This window comes from Elgaria multicarinata, chromosome 1 (assembly GCF_023053635.1).
Source record: "Elgaria multicarinata webbii isolate HBS135686 ecotype San Diego chromosome 1, rElgMul1.1.pri, whole genome shotgun sequence".
NCBI lineage: Eukaryota > Metazoa > Chordata > Lepidosauria > Squamata > Anguidae > Elgaria > Elgaria multicarinata.
This window is the reverse complement of record NC_086171.1, coordinates 19,790,826-19,809,264: the sequence shown is the minus strand read 5'-3', so window position 1 is coordinate 19,809,264 and position 18,439 is coordinate 19,790,826. Positions and strand designations below refer to the sequence as shown.

At 41.8% G+C, this 18,439-nt stretch overlaps 2 protein-coding genes and 1 non-coding gene across 3 annotated transcripts in view; 1 reads left to right on the top strand and 2 right to left on the bottom strand.

Moving 5' to 3' along the window:
- Window positions 1-1,888: 1,888 nt before the first annotated feature.
- On the bottom strand, window positions 1,889-8,520 carry SNRPD1 (small nuclear ribonucleoprotein D1 polypeptide). Its single transcript, XM_063124281.1, has 4 exons — window positions 8,358-8,520; window positions 5,216-5,292; window positions 3,686-3,877; window positions 1,889-2,071 (listed from the first exon to the last, which is right to left on the bottom strand). Exons 1-4 carry the CDS (start codon window positions 8,369-8,371, stop codon window positions 1,995-1,997), a joined length of 360 nt encoding a protein of 119 aa, XP_062980351.1. The 5' UTR covers window positions 8,372-8,520; the 3' UTR covers window positions 1,889-1,994.
- A 3,952-nt stretch (window positions 8,521-12,472) lies between these two features.
- Window positions 12,473-12,545, bottom strand: TRNAR-ACG (transfer RNA arginine (anticodon ACG)). Its single transcript has one exon. It is a non-coding gene; the product is annotated as a tRNA-Arg (tRNA).
- A 409-nt stretch (window positions 12,546-12,954) lies between these two features.
- SACM1L (SAC1 like phosphatidylinositide phosphatase) overlaps window positions 12,955-18,439 on the top strand; it is a 44,911-nt gene continuing 39,426 nt past the window's right edge. Inside the window, exon 1 of the mRNA XM_063124190.1 lies at window positions 12,955-13,119. Within this exon, the coding sequence (XP_062980260.1) occupies window positions 13,082-13,119 (38 nt within the window). The 5' untranslated portion in view covers window positions 12,955-13,081. The remainder of the gene's footprint in view (window positions 13,120-18,439) is intronic.

The following is an 18,439-nucleotide window of genomic DNA, read 5'->3' as shown; positions in this document are numbered from 1 at the left end:
TTTGAAGACTAAAGCAACAGTAACCTGCAAGAATTAACAAGACATGCAGAACTTCGCTACCATCAAACAAAAATATTCTCTTGGCCATTCTCATAGTCAAGAAAGCTGTTCTGTGGCAGATGGTGTGATCACTTTTGAGAGATATGAACACAGAATGGGAGCTTACAAAAACACAAATACGTATTGCTCAATTCCATCTGCCTGCTTTAAACCATCTTCACCTAAGCGGAAGTGTGTTCCTTTTGTATCTGAAGTACAGGAAGAAAGCCTTGCACTTCAGGAAAGTTGCAATGTGTGCAAATATTTTTTTCTATATATAATACATAGTTTGACTAAGGAAGTTATTTTCACTGAACATGGAATGTACCTTTTAGAAAATGCCAGGAAATTCTTTAGGAGCTATTAGCTCATTACATATAAACCTTGATAACTTGAGTAAAGCATTGTCAATTTTTGAGTTACCAACAGAAGTAAACAGCAGATTCCATATATCCCCCCTTTTTCTATAGGTACTTCACATACTTTAAAGGGGACTGGGTCTGGGCAATTGTTATGCACTGGAACTGTCATGAGCCAGGGAGGTAAAGATTTTAGTTGTATCAAGATAATGCATATAAATGTTCTCATTAGCAAATGTTGGACTTACTGTACAATATTCTTAACATTACCTCCAAATAGCGTAAATCTGAGTCATAAAATCCTGTATGTGGAAATACTAACATTTGTAGGCTTCTTTTTATGTGTTGCCAATTTTTTAATCTCTGAAACAGTAAAAGCTTTTTTAAAAAATTAAATAACAGATATTCTCTTAGATTTCTAATGCTGTCAGGTGATGCAATAGTACAATGGGCTACAACTGCTTAACCATATCTTATCAGTGAAGCTGTAAAAATATTTCAAATTCAAGAAGGTTCTAGTATCACGTTTCAATGATCCCACCTATTTAATAAGGCTTCCACAACAAACTCTTTCCAATGAAATTCACACTAAAGGATGAAAATGCTGGTTTTAGTTTTAGAATGTTTCAAGGCAGCTGTATATCCTGCACTCATTTTCCATGCAAGACTTCATAGAAAGGTACTTCTGATATTAACTGAAACTGAACGGCCTAGTTAACATATCACAGTAATCCAGAATTCTTACTGTGAATGGGCAAGTGTGCTTGTGTGCATGTTGCTTGATTGCTCTTGCTTGGAGTGCCTAAACAAACCAAGGAACGGTTAGCATTATATCTGAGCTGGACTCTCCAGTTTGGTGCTCTCCTAAGAAGCCAGAATCATAAGCTAGGGGTTGTTCTTGACTTAGAATCATAAGTCAAGAACAAACCCAGGCTTATGATTCTGGCTTATTAGGAGAGCAACACGCTGGAGAGCCCAGCTCCGATATAATGCTAACCAAATCATGGATGGAGTTTCCTTGGTCTATTTAGTCGCTCCAAGCAAGAGCAATCAAGCAACATGCACAAGCACACTTGCCCATTTTTGGGAGAGCAACAAACCAGAGATCCCACTTCGGACCTAACACTAGACAAATCGCTAGCAGTGTTTCCCTAGATGTTTAGCCACTCCTGCTGAGAGGAGGAGCTGAGTGGGAGCAATTGTGCAGCAGCCAGAATTCTTTAGGTAAAAATTCCAGCTTACTGTGATGTCCAAACTGGTCCAATATGTATTAATGCACACACACAAAGGAAGCAATGTGAAGTCCTTTAAGTTACAATAGAAGATATGACAGAAGAGAAACAACACAAGAAGAAGCAAACTCCACAATACTGGGGAATTCTGACTTAAGAAATTCCAAGTTTTGGCTGGTTACTACTAAAGGCAACAAACCCACGTTTAATCAAAGAGTTTCCATGAGATGCATGTGCAAGTACGTAACTTGAACTTAATTGACAAGGCATTTTCCGTACTTGTTTATTAAAAATTGTCACTAAAGAAAACCTGTACAAAAAATAGCTCGCATTTCCTTGCATTTTTTTAGCAGCTATAAAGAAATTATCGCCTTGGACCTCCTCTTCCTCTGCCGCGTCCTCTTCCTCTGCCACGTCCTCTGCCGCGTCCTCTTCCTGCAACTGAACACAAAAAGAGAAAACTTCCTTTTCATAAAAACAGAGAGTGAAATGTGAGGGTTCTACCAAATTCTACATCCAGTATTTTCAAACTAAAACTTCATTTATATGTTTTATCTTCACTTTTAAACTACATTTACACTACAGACAGCACCACGAAAACATTTTAGCAAAGGAAGTTTTCTACATTAAATTGATTGCTAAATGGTTTATGTCCACTGTTCTATTCCCTGCTTTGGATAAAAACCCTATATTAAAGAACTGGGGGGAAATATTAGTGCTGTGAGCTTCATCACACAAGTAAACAAGTTATTACTGCTGGAGGCTGTGCATGTCAAAGCTAAAAAAAATGCTAAGTAGATATAAAGACTGAAAATTCCAAATCTCCTGTTGGGTAGAATGACAGATTCCACAACAGCTTAATTTCCAACAGGTCCCATTGTTTAATTAAGAAGTTCCTTAAAAAGCAAAACAAGGACACACTGATCTTTTAAGAATCTTGTCTACAACTGAGAAATTACACTCCTTCCCTAAAAGCTTAACTGAGGAGAAAAATAATAATCAGAGCTGCACTGTTGCAAACACATTAAACCAACCGTTGATCTAACAACAGACATTTCAGATTCTGTGAAATGGCAGTAATGGATTAAAAAAAAGAGCTAGCAGATTCCCAGAAATGTATCATCATCATCATCATCATCATCATCATCATCATCATATTATTATTATTATTATTTGCATTTGTATACTGCTCCATAGCCGAAGCTCTCTGGGCGGTTCACATAAGGTAATGTGAAAGATATTGATATTGACAACCATACAGTTTAACATGAGTATTCTCTCATTCCTTACTTGCAATCCCTCCCCATACAGCCACTAGAAAAAATTGACATGAAAGAAAACTACTAGTTCTTTGCACATATTCAGTTTTTGTATGCCACAAAAATTGTAAGTCTGTTCATTTGGGGTATTAACTAAACAAGACTGTTCTTATGGCATCTTAACTACAAAATACTTGTTCGATATTTTGAAAACATGATAAAAATTTAAGTGTTAAGAAGTTTGAGAAGGCAGTGGCATGTGAAGAGCAGTGGAGAATTTAAGTGGTTCTACAAATGAAAAGCATTAAAAGTCACTTATCTGCTGTGAGAAACACTAAACTATTCGGGTATTATAGCACTGTTTTCAGAATTGAAGAAAATGACATTAGACAGCAAGAAATGGAGACCTGCTTTGGAAATGAAAGGATAAATGACTTGTAGCTCTTATATTCAGTGCTGGCCTGATGGCTAATCTGCTAACAAAAGAACTACAAAAGTTATTTTCTAAAAAAAAAAAAAAAAAAAAAAGGCTTCAGCTTTAAAGAAACAAGCAGCAGGGGGAAATGATTTTGTAAGGGATCACATACAGAAACTGAGAAAAATCACATAAAATGTCCAACTGAGAAAAATAGTGAACAGACAGCACTCTAAACATTACTTTCTTCAAAGTGAAAACAAAGCGGGGGAAACCCTTTTGTTAACAGCAAACAAACAATAAAAAACATAAGCTGCTAGAAGCCTAAGAATTTATACTGCTAATAAGCATGATCATAGGGGACAAATTCAAGACACTAACCTGCCTCCCTTTTCTTGGATTTGACTTTTGGTTCAACGTCCACCAGTAGAGTATCCAGGGGCAAGCTGTCTGGTAGAATGAAATACCTAATATTATTCCCTCGAATACTCAAAGTCTCCAACTGGACAGGTTCTCTGTTCTTCAGAGTCATCTTTACAGCTTTAAGATGTGTATTCATACTGACATCAACTCCTGGAAAATAAAGAAGAATAATAATAAATTTATTTCTTACCTGTCTCTCTGTTTTGATCTATACATATGGGCTGTTGAGGCTGGAATTACCATTTACATATCACTTCCAAACTGAGCGTCATAATACTACATAACTACATTTCCTATACCATCTAGGAGAGCTGAAACTCCTTACTGCAAGAAGGAAAAGATGGGATTCATACATGTTCAATCATAGTTTATATACTACCACAAAGAAGTGCTGCTACCCAAAAGCAGGACAAATACATACAAGTTAAGTTTCTTTAGACTTTTCTTTAAATTGCTTAAGCACCACTACCACCAAGTTCCTTTATGGCGCAGTCCTATGTGGATGGGCTGCAAGCCTCCAAAAACGGAGTGTTACAGCCATCCAAAGCACAGAGGGAGGTGCGGTGGAGGCCATCTTCACTTCCATACTCCTCCTGCTCTGTATTTTTGCCCATCTAGCTGAGGTGTTGGGAAGGGGCCTGGGGAGGCCTGGTGATATGCTGTACACTGTCCCACCCACCAGCATGCCCCCTTTCCCTCTCTCCAAGGTTGCTGTTGTGAGTTCAGAGGGGCAGCCAGCACGGTACTCTCCGCACCAGCTGTGAAGGTGTGGGAGCTCAGACCCTTGGGTCCGAGGACAGAATGCAGCCTCCCCATGATCTCAATCACATGTCCTGTGCACACAGTACAGCAGTCTCCCCTCCTCCGTCACCTAGATATACATCCTATGCTCTCAAAATTCAAAGCATTTCTACCACAACCTTATTCTGGCTGGAGAAGCATAGGTATAAAGAAGTACACAAATCCAGACAGAAACATAGATAAGCTGCATTAAATGTATGATGGTTTACATAAGCCACAACTGACTGCCTTTTTCTTACCCCAACAATGAAAGATTTTGTGAAAAATTAATCTAGAACTTAGTTCTATTAAATGTTAACTGAGCAAGTGCTAAGGCAGAGAAAGTGGATATTCTGAGAACCAGTGTGATATACTGATTAGAGCACTGGGTTACATTAAGAAAAACCCAGATTCATATCCCTCCTGTGCTATGAAGCTCAGTAAGGTGGCCTTAGATAAGCTTTCTCACAGCAACCTATTACAGTTTTATTTCACTGTGGAAATAAAACTGAACAGCCACATGTATGCACCTGATATTTTTGTGTGAAAGGTGGGAATATACAAGGCTAATAATAATTTCTCTTTTCATGTAACGAATATTTTACCAAATGTCCAGTTTTAACAAATTACAAAACTAACATTTATATCAAGACAGAGTGGCTGCCTAAAATATAGTTAAAAACATTTTAGATATCTTGAATATCATACCTGTGATGGTTCCATGAACTTGGGTCCCATTCTTCAGTTCAATGGTCACAGTTTCATGACTAAGTTTCATAAGAAACCTGCAGTTTATAATTGAAACAGAATACAATATTTCACCATACTGGTACTAATAGGGGCTGAGATTATTGTAACAAGCAAAGATCTCCATGAACCAAAATGGTAAAGAACAGTTTATATCTACACCATCCTACTGGCTTGATGTCAGGTATAGGGGTGCTGCAAGGCCAGGAGGACTTGCAGGTAGATTTAATTAGAACTAGTTTGGAATGTCAGAACCTGAGTGGGCTTATCTATGTCAGGGTCCTCAGGGGAAGTAGAGAAGGGAGTAGTTTTGTTGTCCTCCTCCCTTGGCTTTGGGGCTGTAAGACTTCTGTAGGAAACCGGTAGAGTGCTTAGAAAGGTAGGGAGGGGGCTTATTGAAGGAGTCACTAAGATTGGAGCGTCATCTTGGTGGGCTGAGCAGTGATGCCCTGTTTGAACAGGGGCATGTCTTATGTGCCAAAGCCTCAGTCTGTCAAGTGTTTTTGAACAGGCCCACATCTCCCTTTATAAGCTGGAGCAAAGGCAAGGAGCCTTTGCAAGAATAATCTTTCGACTCATGGCCTGAAATCTCTACCTGTTTGGATCCATCACTGACTTTAAAAGCACTCTGCACATGGACTCTCTTCTATTTGGACTTTGGATTACTAAGGACTGTGCCATGAAAAGCGCTGTGAAGCTTTTCATAGACTTCAACTCTTGTTTGTTGTGGACTATGTGTGTTTGTTCATCAACCACTCAGTGTAAGGGCAGAATGGAGTTGATCTTTATTGTTGGACTTTTTCTCTGCAGACTCAGGTGGTGGGGAGTTCCCTCTGCTAAAGCAGACACACGGGATTTCTTGTGCCTGAGATTTTTACCTCCCCTGTGATCTTGTTTAGGCTGTGGCCATGTTCCCTGAGTTACTAACGAATGATCCACATTTGGACTAGCTCCATAGGCGTGGTTGGCTCAGCCTTTCAAGAATTCCCCATTGTGATTGCCTGAAGGATCAGATCAGGAATCTCTCCCCTCCCTTGGTCGGGTTTGGAACTGCTTTTTGAAACCTTTGAGATGTTGTTATTGTAGTGAGTAGTATTTTAACTGCATGTTATCTTGGGATTTCCTCGAATAAAAGAAGTGTCACTGATTGGGTGTCCCATGTCAGTTTGGCAGCAAGTGTGAATGTGGGAGGGAAGGGGACCCATGACACTAATGTACCATTTAACTGTAGGCAAGCAACTCTTCTTATTACCAGCAGGAACTTTCTATGGTGATTAATGATTCTCCAATCCACTGAATTCTAAATAGAAAGGAGTCCTGTGTTGAAAAAAGGAAGACACTGGATGGTGGAAGTCCATGAGGACACAGCACCTATATTTATTCCTGAAGAAACATCTCGTTAGTTCACTTATCTGGGTGCTCATTATTAGGAGAGCTGCAAAATCTAGACTCCTGGAACAAGAATTTGTGGGGAAATGAAAAAAGACACAGGCATATATTTAAATTGGAATAAGTGGGATGCCTAATCTCAAAACCTCCTTGGCAAGTGACTGGATTCTTTAAAACGTCTTCCACTTCTGGCAAAATTAAGGTTATTGCTTCTCATAACAGGTGGAAATCAGCATGTGAAGGTTTTCAGGCTGGGAAAACCCTCATGGAACGATTGCTCACAGAACTTCTACACACAAAATTCAAATGATTTGAATGAGCAACACTGAATGAGCAGCACTGTCCAGAACCTCATTTGTTAAAAGTATTATTTGAAAAAAGCAAAACAAAACACTTGCTTTGAATAGTCATATTAGTCCAGTCCTCTCCAATGGGTTGTTCATAACAAATGAGAGTGCTGGAATTAGAATGAATGCAGTGGCTAGAGCAGCTTGGATGTGGAAAACAGGGCACTAGGCAATGTTTATCACTCAACCATGAGAGAGAGTGTCCTCTTCTCAACGGGATATATCAGGTCCTCAGAGGCCCTGCTTTAATACCCATGTTCATAGTAAGCTTAAGAGATGACAAGGCTTGGGGAAAGAAATAGGGAAATCCCAGAAAAAAATCAGAAGCATACCCAGTCCTCCCACCCACCCCCTAAACCTGCAGGGGGGAAAGAACCCCCATTTCCTACAAAAAATGTTTTTTTCTGGGTCTTTACATCTCTAAGAGGTGTATACATGTACATGAATTAGCACTGGCAAACATGAGCAATGCTAGTATTAATAGAAACAGACTTTCCACTAGAGTGGGGTCAAGCACCCTGATGTTCTCCAGATATTCTGGACTACATTTCCCATAAATTCCAGTTCATCAAAGCCAATAGCCAAGGATTATGGGAATTGTGGTCCAAAACATCTGGGGACACCTATTGCCTACCCCTACACTGGAGCTTTGTCTTCAACAAAGGGGTCAGAATCTAGAAGAGTGTCATGCTCTGTCCCAAGGTGGGCCACCACCATTATTTTGTAGATTTGTGAGCTCTTTCTAAGAAGAATTTAAGTGGAAGAAAGGAAAGGAAAGGGACCAGATGCAAAAAAAAGCCAGGTGCTTTTATCTTATTATTTACGTAGAAGGTAGCATTTGGGACGCGGGGGGAAGCTTTCCTGTCTCTGCATGACCACTTACATCTGCAACCTTCCTTTGCCTATGCTCACCCTAAAGAAACGAACAGATGCACGTAACGAAAGGTGGGTTTTTAGCACCCGCTTTACAGCTCAGATTAAACGTGGGTCCTGGCTCTGAAGTAAGTCACCAAGCTAACTTTCCCCTTCGAGGCCCCACTTCCTCGAATCTCCTCATCTCTAACGAACAGGCCCAGAGGCGGGAAAAGGGCTGATGGGCTCGTTTTGAGGAGGGGCGACCCAGGGCGGCGGGCTCGGAAGGAAGCTCTTTGCCAGCCTCGAGACCCAGGCCGGGCCAACGGTCGGGCGGCCGAGAGGCCGGGGTGGGGGTGGAAGTAACGCCTTCAAGAGCGCCGCACGCGCTGACATGGGAGGAGCGCAAGGCCGAGCGAGGGAGGAGCCCGCGAGCCAGGAGCCCCGGCCGAGCCCGCGTGTTTTCGGATCCGCGTGTTTTCGCTTGCGCCCTCCATGGCACGCTCACGGCTTACCTCACGAGCTTCATGGCGACAAAGCGGCAGGCACGGCTCTAATGGGCTGAAACTGAGACCGCCAACGGCGAAGAAGGGAGAACAAAAATTGAGCGTGGTGCAGCAGCCAAAGACCAGGCCGCTTCCGTTACTCGCTAAGAGAAGCAACTAGCGCTTCTGAAGGTGCGCGCGATGAATGACCGGAAGCACCGCCCCCTCTTGCTCTTTCGTTCCGGAAGTGAAGAGTAAAAAGAGACGGCGATTGAAAGTGAGCGCCTCCCGCAGGAGAGGAAGACTCTGCGCAAATGGGAAAGGGAGAGAGGGGCCAAGCGGCTCCTTCCTCAACCTGGTTCCCTCCAGCTAAGTTGGGAGTGGAAGTCCCATTATCCCCAGCCAGCATGGCATCCGAAGGGCACCGGGTTGGGGAAGGCTGGGCTAAGGTACTCCCACGGGAAAATAGACTGGGTGTCTCTCATGGGAAGAGAAGGTGATGATCTGCCACCCATCACCAGCTTCTCTTCTCTCGCTCTTCGTTTGGGAAGTCCCTATTCCAGTCCAGTTGCCTCGGGTGATTTGGGGGAGATTGCGGACATTTTGGGCAGGATTTCTAGACAGACATTTCAAAAGTCTCCCATAACTAGAACAGGGGAAGAGAGCTCTAGAATTTGGCTGCGCACCTATGTCACTCACTATTTATCTTTTGTTTAATGATTTTATTAAAAACCTTTAGGCTTTAAGGAAAGGAAAGGAACCTCTAGTGCAAGCACTGAGTCATTACTGACTCTTGGAGGGACGCCAGCTTTCGCTGACGTTTTCTTGGCAGGCCTTATAGCGGGGTGGTTTGCTGTTGCCTTCCCGGCCGTTATTCCCTTTCCCCCAGCTAGCTGGGTACTCATTTTACTGACCTCGGGAGGATGGAAGGCTGAGTCAACCGGAGCCAGCTGCCTGAAACCAGCTTCCGCTGGGATCGAACTCAGGCCATGGGGAGAGTTTCAGCTGCAGAAACTGCTGAATATGAAGAAGGGAGGAGGAAACCTGAAAAGGGAATGGAGAAGGAGGAGGCAGAAATGGGGAAGTGTTTATTGTTTGTATTGAATCGAAAAATGGACATAAATCTAACAAACTGATAACAACAAAGAATATGGCTGCCATACCATATACCAACACACACACACACACACACACACACACACACACACAAAACAGGACAATCCATTCTGGGGATATCCAAATGATGATCATGCCTTTCCTAGTCACAGCATCTGTCATCAGACTGTTTTCTTTCTAACAGGAGATTCAACAGAGATAAAGGTAATATCTTGCATCTACCTACAGAAATTAAAAATAATCAAAGACAGAAGTATAGAATATTGGGGACCAGAATTGGCAGCAATACATGTAAAACAGATGTGGGTATCTCAGTGGATCACAAGCTGAATATGAGCCAGCAATACAATTCCACAGCTAAGAAAGCTAATGCAATCTTGGGTTGCATTAACAGAAGCATAGTGTCCTAATCAATGGAACTAATCGCTCTGCTCTATTCTGCATTAGTCAGGTTGCATTTGGATTGCTGTGTCTAGTTCTGGGCACCCCATTCAAGAAGCAGACTGACAAGTTAGAGCATTTCCAGAGAGGAGCAACCAGGATGGTGAGAGGGCAGGAAACCAGATCTTATGTGGAACACTTGAAAGAGCTGAGTATGCTTAACCTTGAGAAGAGTAAGGCTTAGATATGATAGTAGTCTTCAAATATCTGAAAGGCTATCATACAGAAGATGGAGAAGACCTGCTCTCTGTGGCTCCAGCAGGCAGGACTAGAGCCAATGAGTGGAAAATGCAGGGAAGCAGATTTCATGTAAATATTAGGAGAAACGTCCTAACCGTGGGCTATTCATCAGTGGAATAGATTGCCTCGGAAGGTGGTAGGTTCTCCTTCACTGAAGGTATTTAAGCAGAGGCTGTTTGGGAATTGTCAGGGATGCTATAGCTGCATCTTGCAGTGCAGAGCCCACGTTGAGCAGGGGTTGGACTGGATGAATTTTGAGGTCCTGTCCAACTCTATAATTCTATGTTTAAAGTTATATGTTACAGGGGTAAATGGAGAAGTGCTGATAGATATTTTATCAATGACACCAGATTTGCAATAAATCAGGCCTCATGTTGAGTTAAAACTAAGGCCGTAGCTAGACCTAAGGTTTATTCCAGGATTGTTCTGGGGTCAAATTTGGGGGGATCTACACTACTGCTTTTAAAGTGCTTTGAAGCGCTTTGAAAACGTTTTGAAACCTGTATATGCAGTGTGTCCTGGGCCCCAACAGTTGTCAAAACTGTTATAAAGCGCTTTAAAGCAGTAGTGTAGAAACCCCCGTTCATTTAACTGCATCACAGGGCATCCAGCACTCAGGCAGGGATGAACCTGGGATGATCCTGGGATAAACCTTAGGTCTAGCTACGGTCCCAGGTGAACAGAGTGGAATGTAAGAACTATCTCAATGTATTTGTGAAACCCTGACACACTATAGGTGCAAATCACTGCAAAGCTGGCCATAATGGCTGCAGTGCCAAGACTTCTACATTGGGAAAGCAATGATGGGCAACAACCAGCAAAAATTGAGTTTCTGTTCATTGCTCATACCTGAATATTGATTGTCCCATTTCTCTCATTTTAGAATTACACTGACCAGGAAAGTTGTTATCTCATACAGAATGCTGCCCTCTTGTCTTTCAGCAACATTTCATAAGCACTTTAATGGTACAGGCTGGTGTAGATCTGGCTCTATAGGCCTGACACAATCAGATGTGATGGATCCAAGTCAGTAAGCAACAACAGTACTCATGAAGTGTGGAACCCCTCAACAAACACTCGGAGTGCCCCATTCTGACACAAAGAAAGGCCTGGGCCTACGCAGTCCAGCACCCCAGCAGAGAAATGATGCCCTTTGTGTCAGATCCAAAGCAAGTCTAACATAGAATTATTCTGAAATCTAAAGGTGATTTGTTGATTATAAACTGATATTTAGGAACTACAGCTTTCTAAGTAAGAACATTTTAATGGTACACTACTGATTCCCACCACAGCAACTGAGTGGTTGTTTAGAGACACTGACCTTTACTTTTAGCCACGATGGGTCTGTAGCAGCAAAAACAACCGAGTCTTGACCACATTCAAGCCTAAAGCTGCCACCCTATGCATGTTTAGACAGAAAAAAGTCCTACAACTCCCAGCATTCCCCAGCCAGCCACACTATTGTAGGACTTTTTCTGTCTAAACATGACACAGATTAACTGTCTAACTGATTAACTGTGGTCCGCAAAAGCTTCTGCTGCAATAAATGTCAGTGCCAGCCTTTAAAATGCCCCAAATCTTTTTATAGGGGTCTTTAAGGACAGTCCATCAATCATCAAACAGAAATGCATTGCCCTCCCCCATAGTCATTAACAATAAATTGTGATCTTTTTGGAGAGAATATACATCAGGAGTTCCACAATTAATCACAATGAGCTTCTGAAAAACAACCCACGTTTGCAAGTTAAACCAGCAAATTAGTACTTTATTCCTATCTACAGACTAATCTGGTCTAAATATAGTAAATACATTGTCTTGAGTAATTTATGGATTGCAGCAGGCTCATAAATTCACATGGGTAAGCAGTATGAAATGATTCCTATTTCAAACCCTACACCATTGGGCAAAAGCTATATGTTGGATTAGAGTTTTGGTATCCCATTTTTAGCACCATTTTATATTATGGTTTTATACTATTGTTTTATACTTTGAATGTTTTTAATTTTTGTGAACTGCCCAGAGAGCTCCGGCTATTGGGCGGTATAGAAACATCATGAATAAATAAATACCAGTGATGAAGTTTCATTGATAAAACAGCAAAAGCAGAAATAGGGAGAAGACAAGCTTTTTTCCAGACATAAAACAATATACAATGACAGTGGAATTCTTGGTGAAGCAATGCAAGATGTAGAAACAGCACCTGGCAAGTTCATCTACTTGTAAGTGGAATAAGATAAGTCCTTGCCTATAATAATAGGAATAGTGCAACCACACAATTCGAAGAACTACTGAAAGTCAATCTTAATGAATCAAGGAGAGGTTTAATTTAAAAAAATAAAAATGAGAGCCGAGCCAGCCAGGAGTCGAACCTAGAATCTTCTGATCCGTAGTCAGACGCGTTATCCATTGCGCCACTGGCCCTGCTTCTTAAAATGGTTTCTTCCCCTATATTCTAAATTCCGCCTGCTGCCCTTCTAAAGGCTGTGAACCTAATGGGGCGGAGCGATGGGCGGGAGTCCTTGACAAAACCAACCAATTAAGACTTCGAACTCTTTCACTCCGCTCACTAGTCAGAGCCATTCTATTTCTAAGAGGCGGAGTGACAATAAGGCTCCCGGCCAATCCCAGGCTAGCTTCTCTTCGGCGTTGCCTGGAGCTCGAGCCTAGCGTCACAATCCTGATTCCCGCCCACTCACACCCTCCCCCCCACCCTCTTTCGATTCGAGTACGGGTTGGCGTGGTGAGGCTCCACCAATCCCAGCTCCCCTTGTCACTGCTCAGTTCGTCGCGGTGCCCAAAATGCTTTCTGACTAGGTTTGTCCCAAGCGGGGTTCCGTCTTGAGGGCCCGAGCGCGGCCGTCAGGTGAGGTGGAGGAGGTGACGGAAGAGTTCTGGACGCAAAGCCGGAGCCGGGCGGCACTTAGCAGCAGCAATAGCAGGCGGCGGCGGAGGAGGCCATGGCGGCAGCAGCAGGAGCCTACGAGAACCTGAAGCTGTGAGTAACCGGCAAGAGGGAGGAGAAAACCCCGCCCTTCTTCGACTCCTCTGCCCCTCAGGAAGGGGGAGAGGAAAGTCCTCGCACAGCGCAGCCTCCGCTGCCCGCAGGTTCTCCCCCCGCATCCCCACAGCGAACTCGCGGTCTCCGCCGTGACCATTTCCTTCGTCGCTCTTGGCCTCCAACCGTCCACTGGCTCTCTCTCTCTCCCGTTTCTGACCCACCCAGCCACCCTTCGTTATACAGCCGCCCTGGGCAAACTGCTTCATTCGCGTAGCCTTGCCCAGAGAGAAATACGTTAAAATCCAAATTAGTGTAATATTATGGCTATCTCAAAGGTCGCAACGTGCTTTGCAAGCTTTGGAGTTCTTCAGGGCTAGTCCTCAGGCGGGATGGCAAACAAAGATAAAGGGTGTGTGTGAGGAGGGAGAAAGGAGTCTGCAGTTGGTTACAGTCTTAAGCTGGAAAGTGGGAAGAGGCTGCAGGCATTCAACTTCGACTCTACCGGGTACTGAGATGTCTTCAACTTTACACCTGGGACCCTCCTAAGGGTTGCTGGGAAGAAGAAACAAACGAACAATGGTAGATCCCCCATTTTTTAAAATACCAAATCCAGCTGTTTGCTCAAAACTACTCCATCTTCCCTGCTTCCCAACTGAATGCCTCTCACACAGCTACCCCCATTTCCTGGCTTGCTTTCTTTTCCAATATATTGGCCTTGCTGGGAGGAGTCCATCTTCTACATGACCCACCCATCCACACCATCTGTAACAAGGTCTCTTTCCTGATCTGGTTTCCCCTTCTTACTGTTAAAAACCACATTTCCTTTCCTTTGTTGATTCATCTCCCCACAGGAAAGAGCATTTGCCTCCTGTTTACTCTTTCCATCCCCCACCACTACACTCAGTGGCTTTTGCCACCAAACAGTGTGTACTTTGGTAACACCTGGGCTCCAACACCTTAGTGGCTAACTCTAACTTTATTTTGGAATGAGTTGTAGTCTGGAATGAATTGCCTTCATCAACCTGGTGCCATCCAAACGTGTTGGACTACAACTCCCAGTAGCAGCCAGCATAGCTGAGAGATGTTGGGAGTTGTAGTCCAACGCATCAGAATGGCACCAGGTTGGGGAAAGTTTGTGTAAGTGGTGAGTTTATATTATCAGACCTTTGGATTTGCATATTACTTTTTTTAAAAAGGTGGAGGCTCTCCATATAAGAACTTGTAACAACTTGTGTTCATCCTAAATCCAGTGGCTTTGTTTAATGTGTACTGAGTATTATCAATGCATGAGTTTCATGTAAATTTTTACATTCTCAGTTGACTATATCTTATCTATTTCCATGCTTTGTGCCCATTCTTTATATCACTGCTGCCATAGTTGACCTTTCCTTTTGATATATAAGGAGTGGGGAACCTATGGCCTTCTGCTGTTGTTGAACTCTAATTCCAATCAGCCCCAGCCAGCATGGTCAATAGTCAGGGTGATGGGTGATTTTGTCCCACAACATCTGAAGCATCACAGGTTCCCCATCTCTGTGCTATATCCTTCACAAATAAGATTTTCCTTTTACTGTAACTCTTGACAAGTAGAACAACCTGCAGCAAGTCTCTTTCCTAATAACTGTATTATTTATAAAGGAATTAAAGTGGAGGGAGGTGCTAGTTTGCATTCTGTTCAACACTATAACCTGCAGGATCAACATAACTGGTGTCTAAAGTGAAGGTTAGTCCAACAGTGTTAGAAATGCCAAGGGGAGGGAACATATGGTTCTTAGAAGAATGACTCAGGACACCTCAAGAAGAGGTTTTTGAAGACAATGTTCAGAAAGACAGCCAGCATCCTGATCTTAAACACATCTACATGGGAAAAAAACTAGTTTCTAAATAAGCACTTAGAAGTGCAAGGTTAGTGTTTAAGTTCTCAGTTATACTGAAGCTGCTATTTTTATTTATTACATAGTTGTCAGTGTATTTAATAATGAATGAGCTAATGAGTCTGGTGATCAATCAAACTCTATCTTTGTTCCTGGGCTCTCTGTCTTCCTTTGTACTGTAGCAAGATAATATTTGTGTTTTAAACAGGGCTTCCAGTACTTAGGTTGTGTAGATGATAGCAGAAATGTAATTTCCACTGATGTTAGTTTAATTACTTAAAATGACACCTTTTTTCCACTGGGGTTTCCTTATTGTGTGACTTGGTATACATTTTAAGTTTTAACAACTGATCATATGGGAAGAGGTATGTAAACAGCTTTTCACATATAGTCAGTTATATCTTAATTCAATTGTTCATTAGCTTTTTATTCCGCTTTTCCTCTGTGGTAAAACCATGAGAAGTTGACTTTAGTGTTTCAGCATTAAAGTATAGAAGGTTGTTTTAGTGTTGCAATACGGATTATCAGCTGTGTGTTCCTTAAGAATTAGCTGTACTCTCTCCTTGTTCTACAACTCTGTTTCCAGTGTTCAAGTGACACAGTGAAATCTTGGAATGGAGTGGGAATGGAATGTTCCGCCTTCCAAGTTAATAAGTACTTAGATCAATCAATCCAGTGTAAATAAAGGAATATATGCTAATTATCCTATGGTAAATAATATGCAAATAGCTGTTGTCATCATGTTAATTCACTAGCAGTTAGCTTTGTGTGTATGAGACCTTGACTGGTCAGTAGAAATGCTATCTCAATGCAATAGCATTCTCTTAACATACATTTAGAAGTAAAAATACAATGTGGAGTATTTTCTTCATAACTATCTAGACATGTTCCAGGTTGCTGGAATTGCTGGCTGCTGCTTCTATACAATGAAACCATAAACTAACTGCTGCTGAATGTTGAAGGTGGTTGTTAGTCTTGCCTGCCTTGCCATTAGAGCAGTGTAGGCTGTAGTACAACACACGTGTGCCACACAATAATATGCAGTTGTCATGCAACATTGTTGACGAGTGGTGCTGTGTAGTGTTTGAGGTGTCAGTATTGATGCTAGGGTCCCCACAAATCCACTTTTATGAGTTTATAGAATCAAATTCTTGGGCAGTAGATTTCATTGATGATGGGTGTCTCTGTGATGAAGAGCTTGCACAAATACAGTGTGTATGAAAGGGAATTATACTATTGTCATGACTTGCATTTATAGTAGTATGATGTGAGTATTAGGTTGGCATTTGGAATGAAGACAATGCTTAAATTATGCTTTGTGAGCAAAAATGTAATCCTTACCAGCACATATCAGTTTGATGATACAAATATACTTCGTGTGAAAAAGAAAGTACACCTTCTTGGAATTGTATGATTTTACATATCAGGACATAATAAAAATCTTCTGTTCCTTAGCAGGTCTAAAAATTAGGTAAATACAACCTCAGATGAACAACACATGACATATTACACCATGTCATGATTTATTTAACAGAAATAAAGCCAAAATGGAGAAGCCATGTGTGAAATACACTGTATGTATTTTTAGGTGGAATTTGAATAACTTCTGGTTTATCATTAAAAGATTCAATATTGATATAAGTAGCAAACTCTGGATAAATAAATCTTCCATTTCAAGTAGGCAGAACTAATAAAGTGGCTTTGTATGAACACTTTATAAGCCCACTCTTGTGGCATAGACAGCATTCCTTGTTTCTTCAAAAAGGAAATGCCATGATTGTATGTTACCACCTCTTTAAAATTAGTATATATGTATACGTATATTCCCTATCCATTTTTTCTCAGATTAGGAACATATTTAAGACTTGGCACAGTGAAGTAAATTATTCACATTAGCATGGCATCTTCTTGCATTTTGCCACTTGTGCTGCTAGCAAACCTACAACTATGCAAGGTAAATGGAAGAAATCCATTTAAAGTGATTACTCTTTCCTTGTCCCTCTCTCCTGCTAAAGATCTTGCTATTTATTTATTTTTTGCTCCCACGGGACTTGGAAAGAGGCAGTGATGGAAATTTACTTTATCACTTTCTTACTGTGTTATGTGTGCACCTTGCTTTATGGTTCCCCTTGTGTTCCCCTCCCTCAACTAAGAGCAGTATGAAACAATCATGATTATTTTTTTAAAAAAATGTTAATCTTTGCTGCAATGATACCGGAGTTTCTGGTTGTCAATCCAACACATACATCTTCTCTTTAGTTTTATCTTGTTAATAGTTACCAATATCCTTTGTCCAAAGACTCAATTGTGTGATAATTTATTTTCGTCTCCATTAGTAAGTCCTCATACTTGAAAGCACATAGTTTTATGTAGAAATTAATTTCTTTGATCATGAGGAAGATTCTTGCCTTTTACCTGCGCAAAGATAATCCTCCTGTTCTTTTTAGCCTTTTCCATTTTGGGAGGCACAGCTTATGAAGCTGCGACAAATAGTTGCTAAAAGTAATGTTGTAGAGAGTAGGGAAACTTGGAATGAAAAGTAGAACTTAATCTTGCATGCCACTTTATTAATAAAGTGATGTAAGAATTCATAGAAATGCTTTACATGGAGTTGTGTCATTTATTGTGTCTTTACTCCTCACTGGTGAGATTCACAAGTATCCAAGATTATTATTATATCAAGCCTCTTCTATGGCCCTGTTCAGAAGATACCTTTTGTTAACAAAAAGAGCCTTAATCACCATGGTTTAAGGTGCCTTCTGAACAGGGCCTTTATGTCTTTGGCTAGTCTCTTGCCTTTTAAATGTTGTGTTTGTTGTTTATTTGTTCAGTCGCTTCCAACTCTTCATGACTTCATGGACCAGCCCACACCAGAGCTTTCTGTCGGCCGTTGCCACCCCTAGCTCCCCCAAGGTCAAGTCTGTCACCTCCAGAATATCATCCATCCATCTTGCCCTTGGTCAGCCCCTCTTCCTTTTGCCTTCCACTTTCCCTAGCATCAGCATCTTCTCCAGGGTGTCCTGTCTTCTCATTATGTGTACCAGTTTGCAAATCTAATCCCTCAAAGTCCTAAACTCATAAGAGGCCATTGCAATCACGGCTCTAGTACAGTGTAACTCTATTTGGCCACTGTACAATAACTGGGTTCTTACGGCCCCAATTTATTTATGACTCAGACCATTGGCCCCAGTGCCAATGGTCTTGACTCCCACTTGGTCCCCAGTTCATCTTGACTCCCCAGTTCATCTTGACTCCCAAGCCAGTCTTGACTCCCACTTGGCCCCAATTCATCTCATGTACCTTGCTGCCTCCCTCTTCCTCCTCCTTTGTGATATAGAGAGGAAAGGGAGATGCATACTTGGCATGTTGGCTCTTTAGAGCACATATGGGCAACCTGCAGGCTGCATGTAACTTGAGGGTGTCCTGCTGCTGCTGCTGCAATC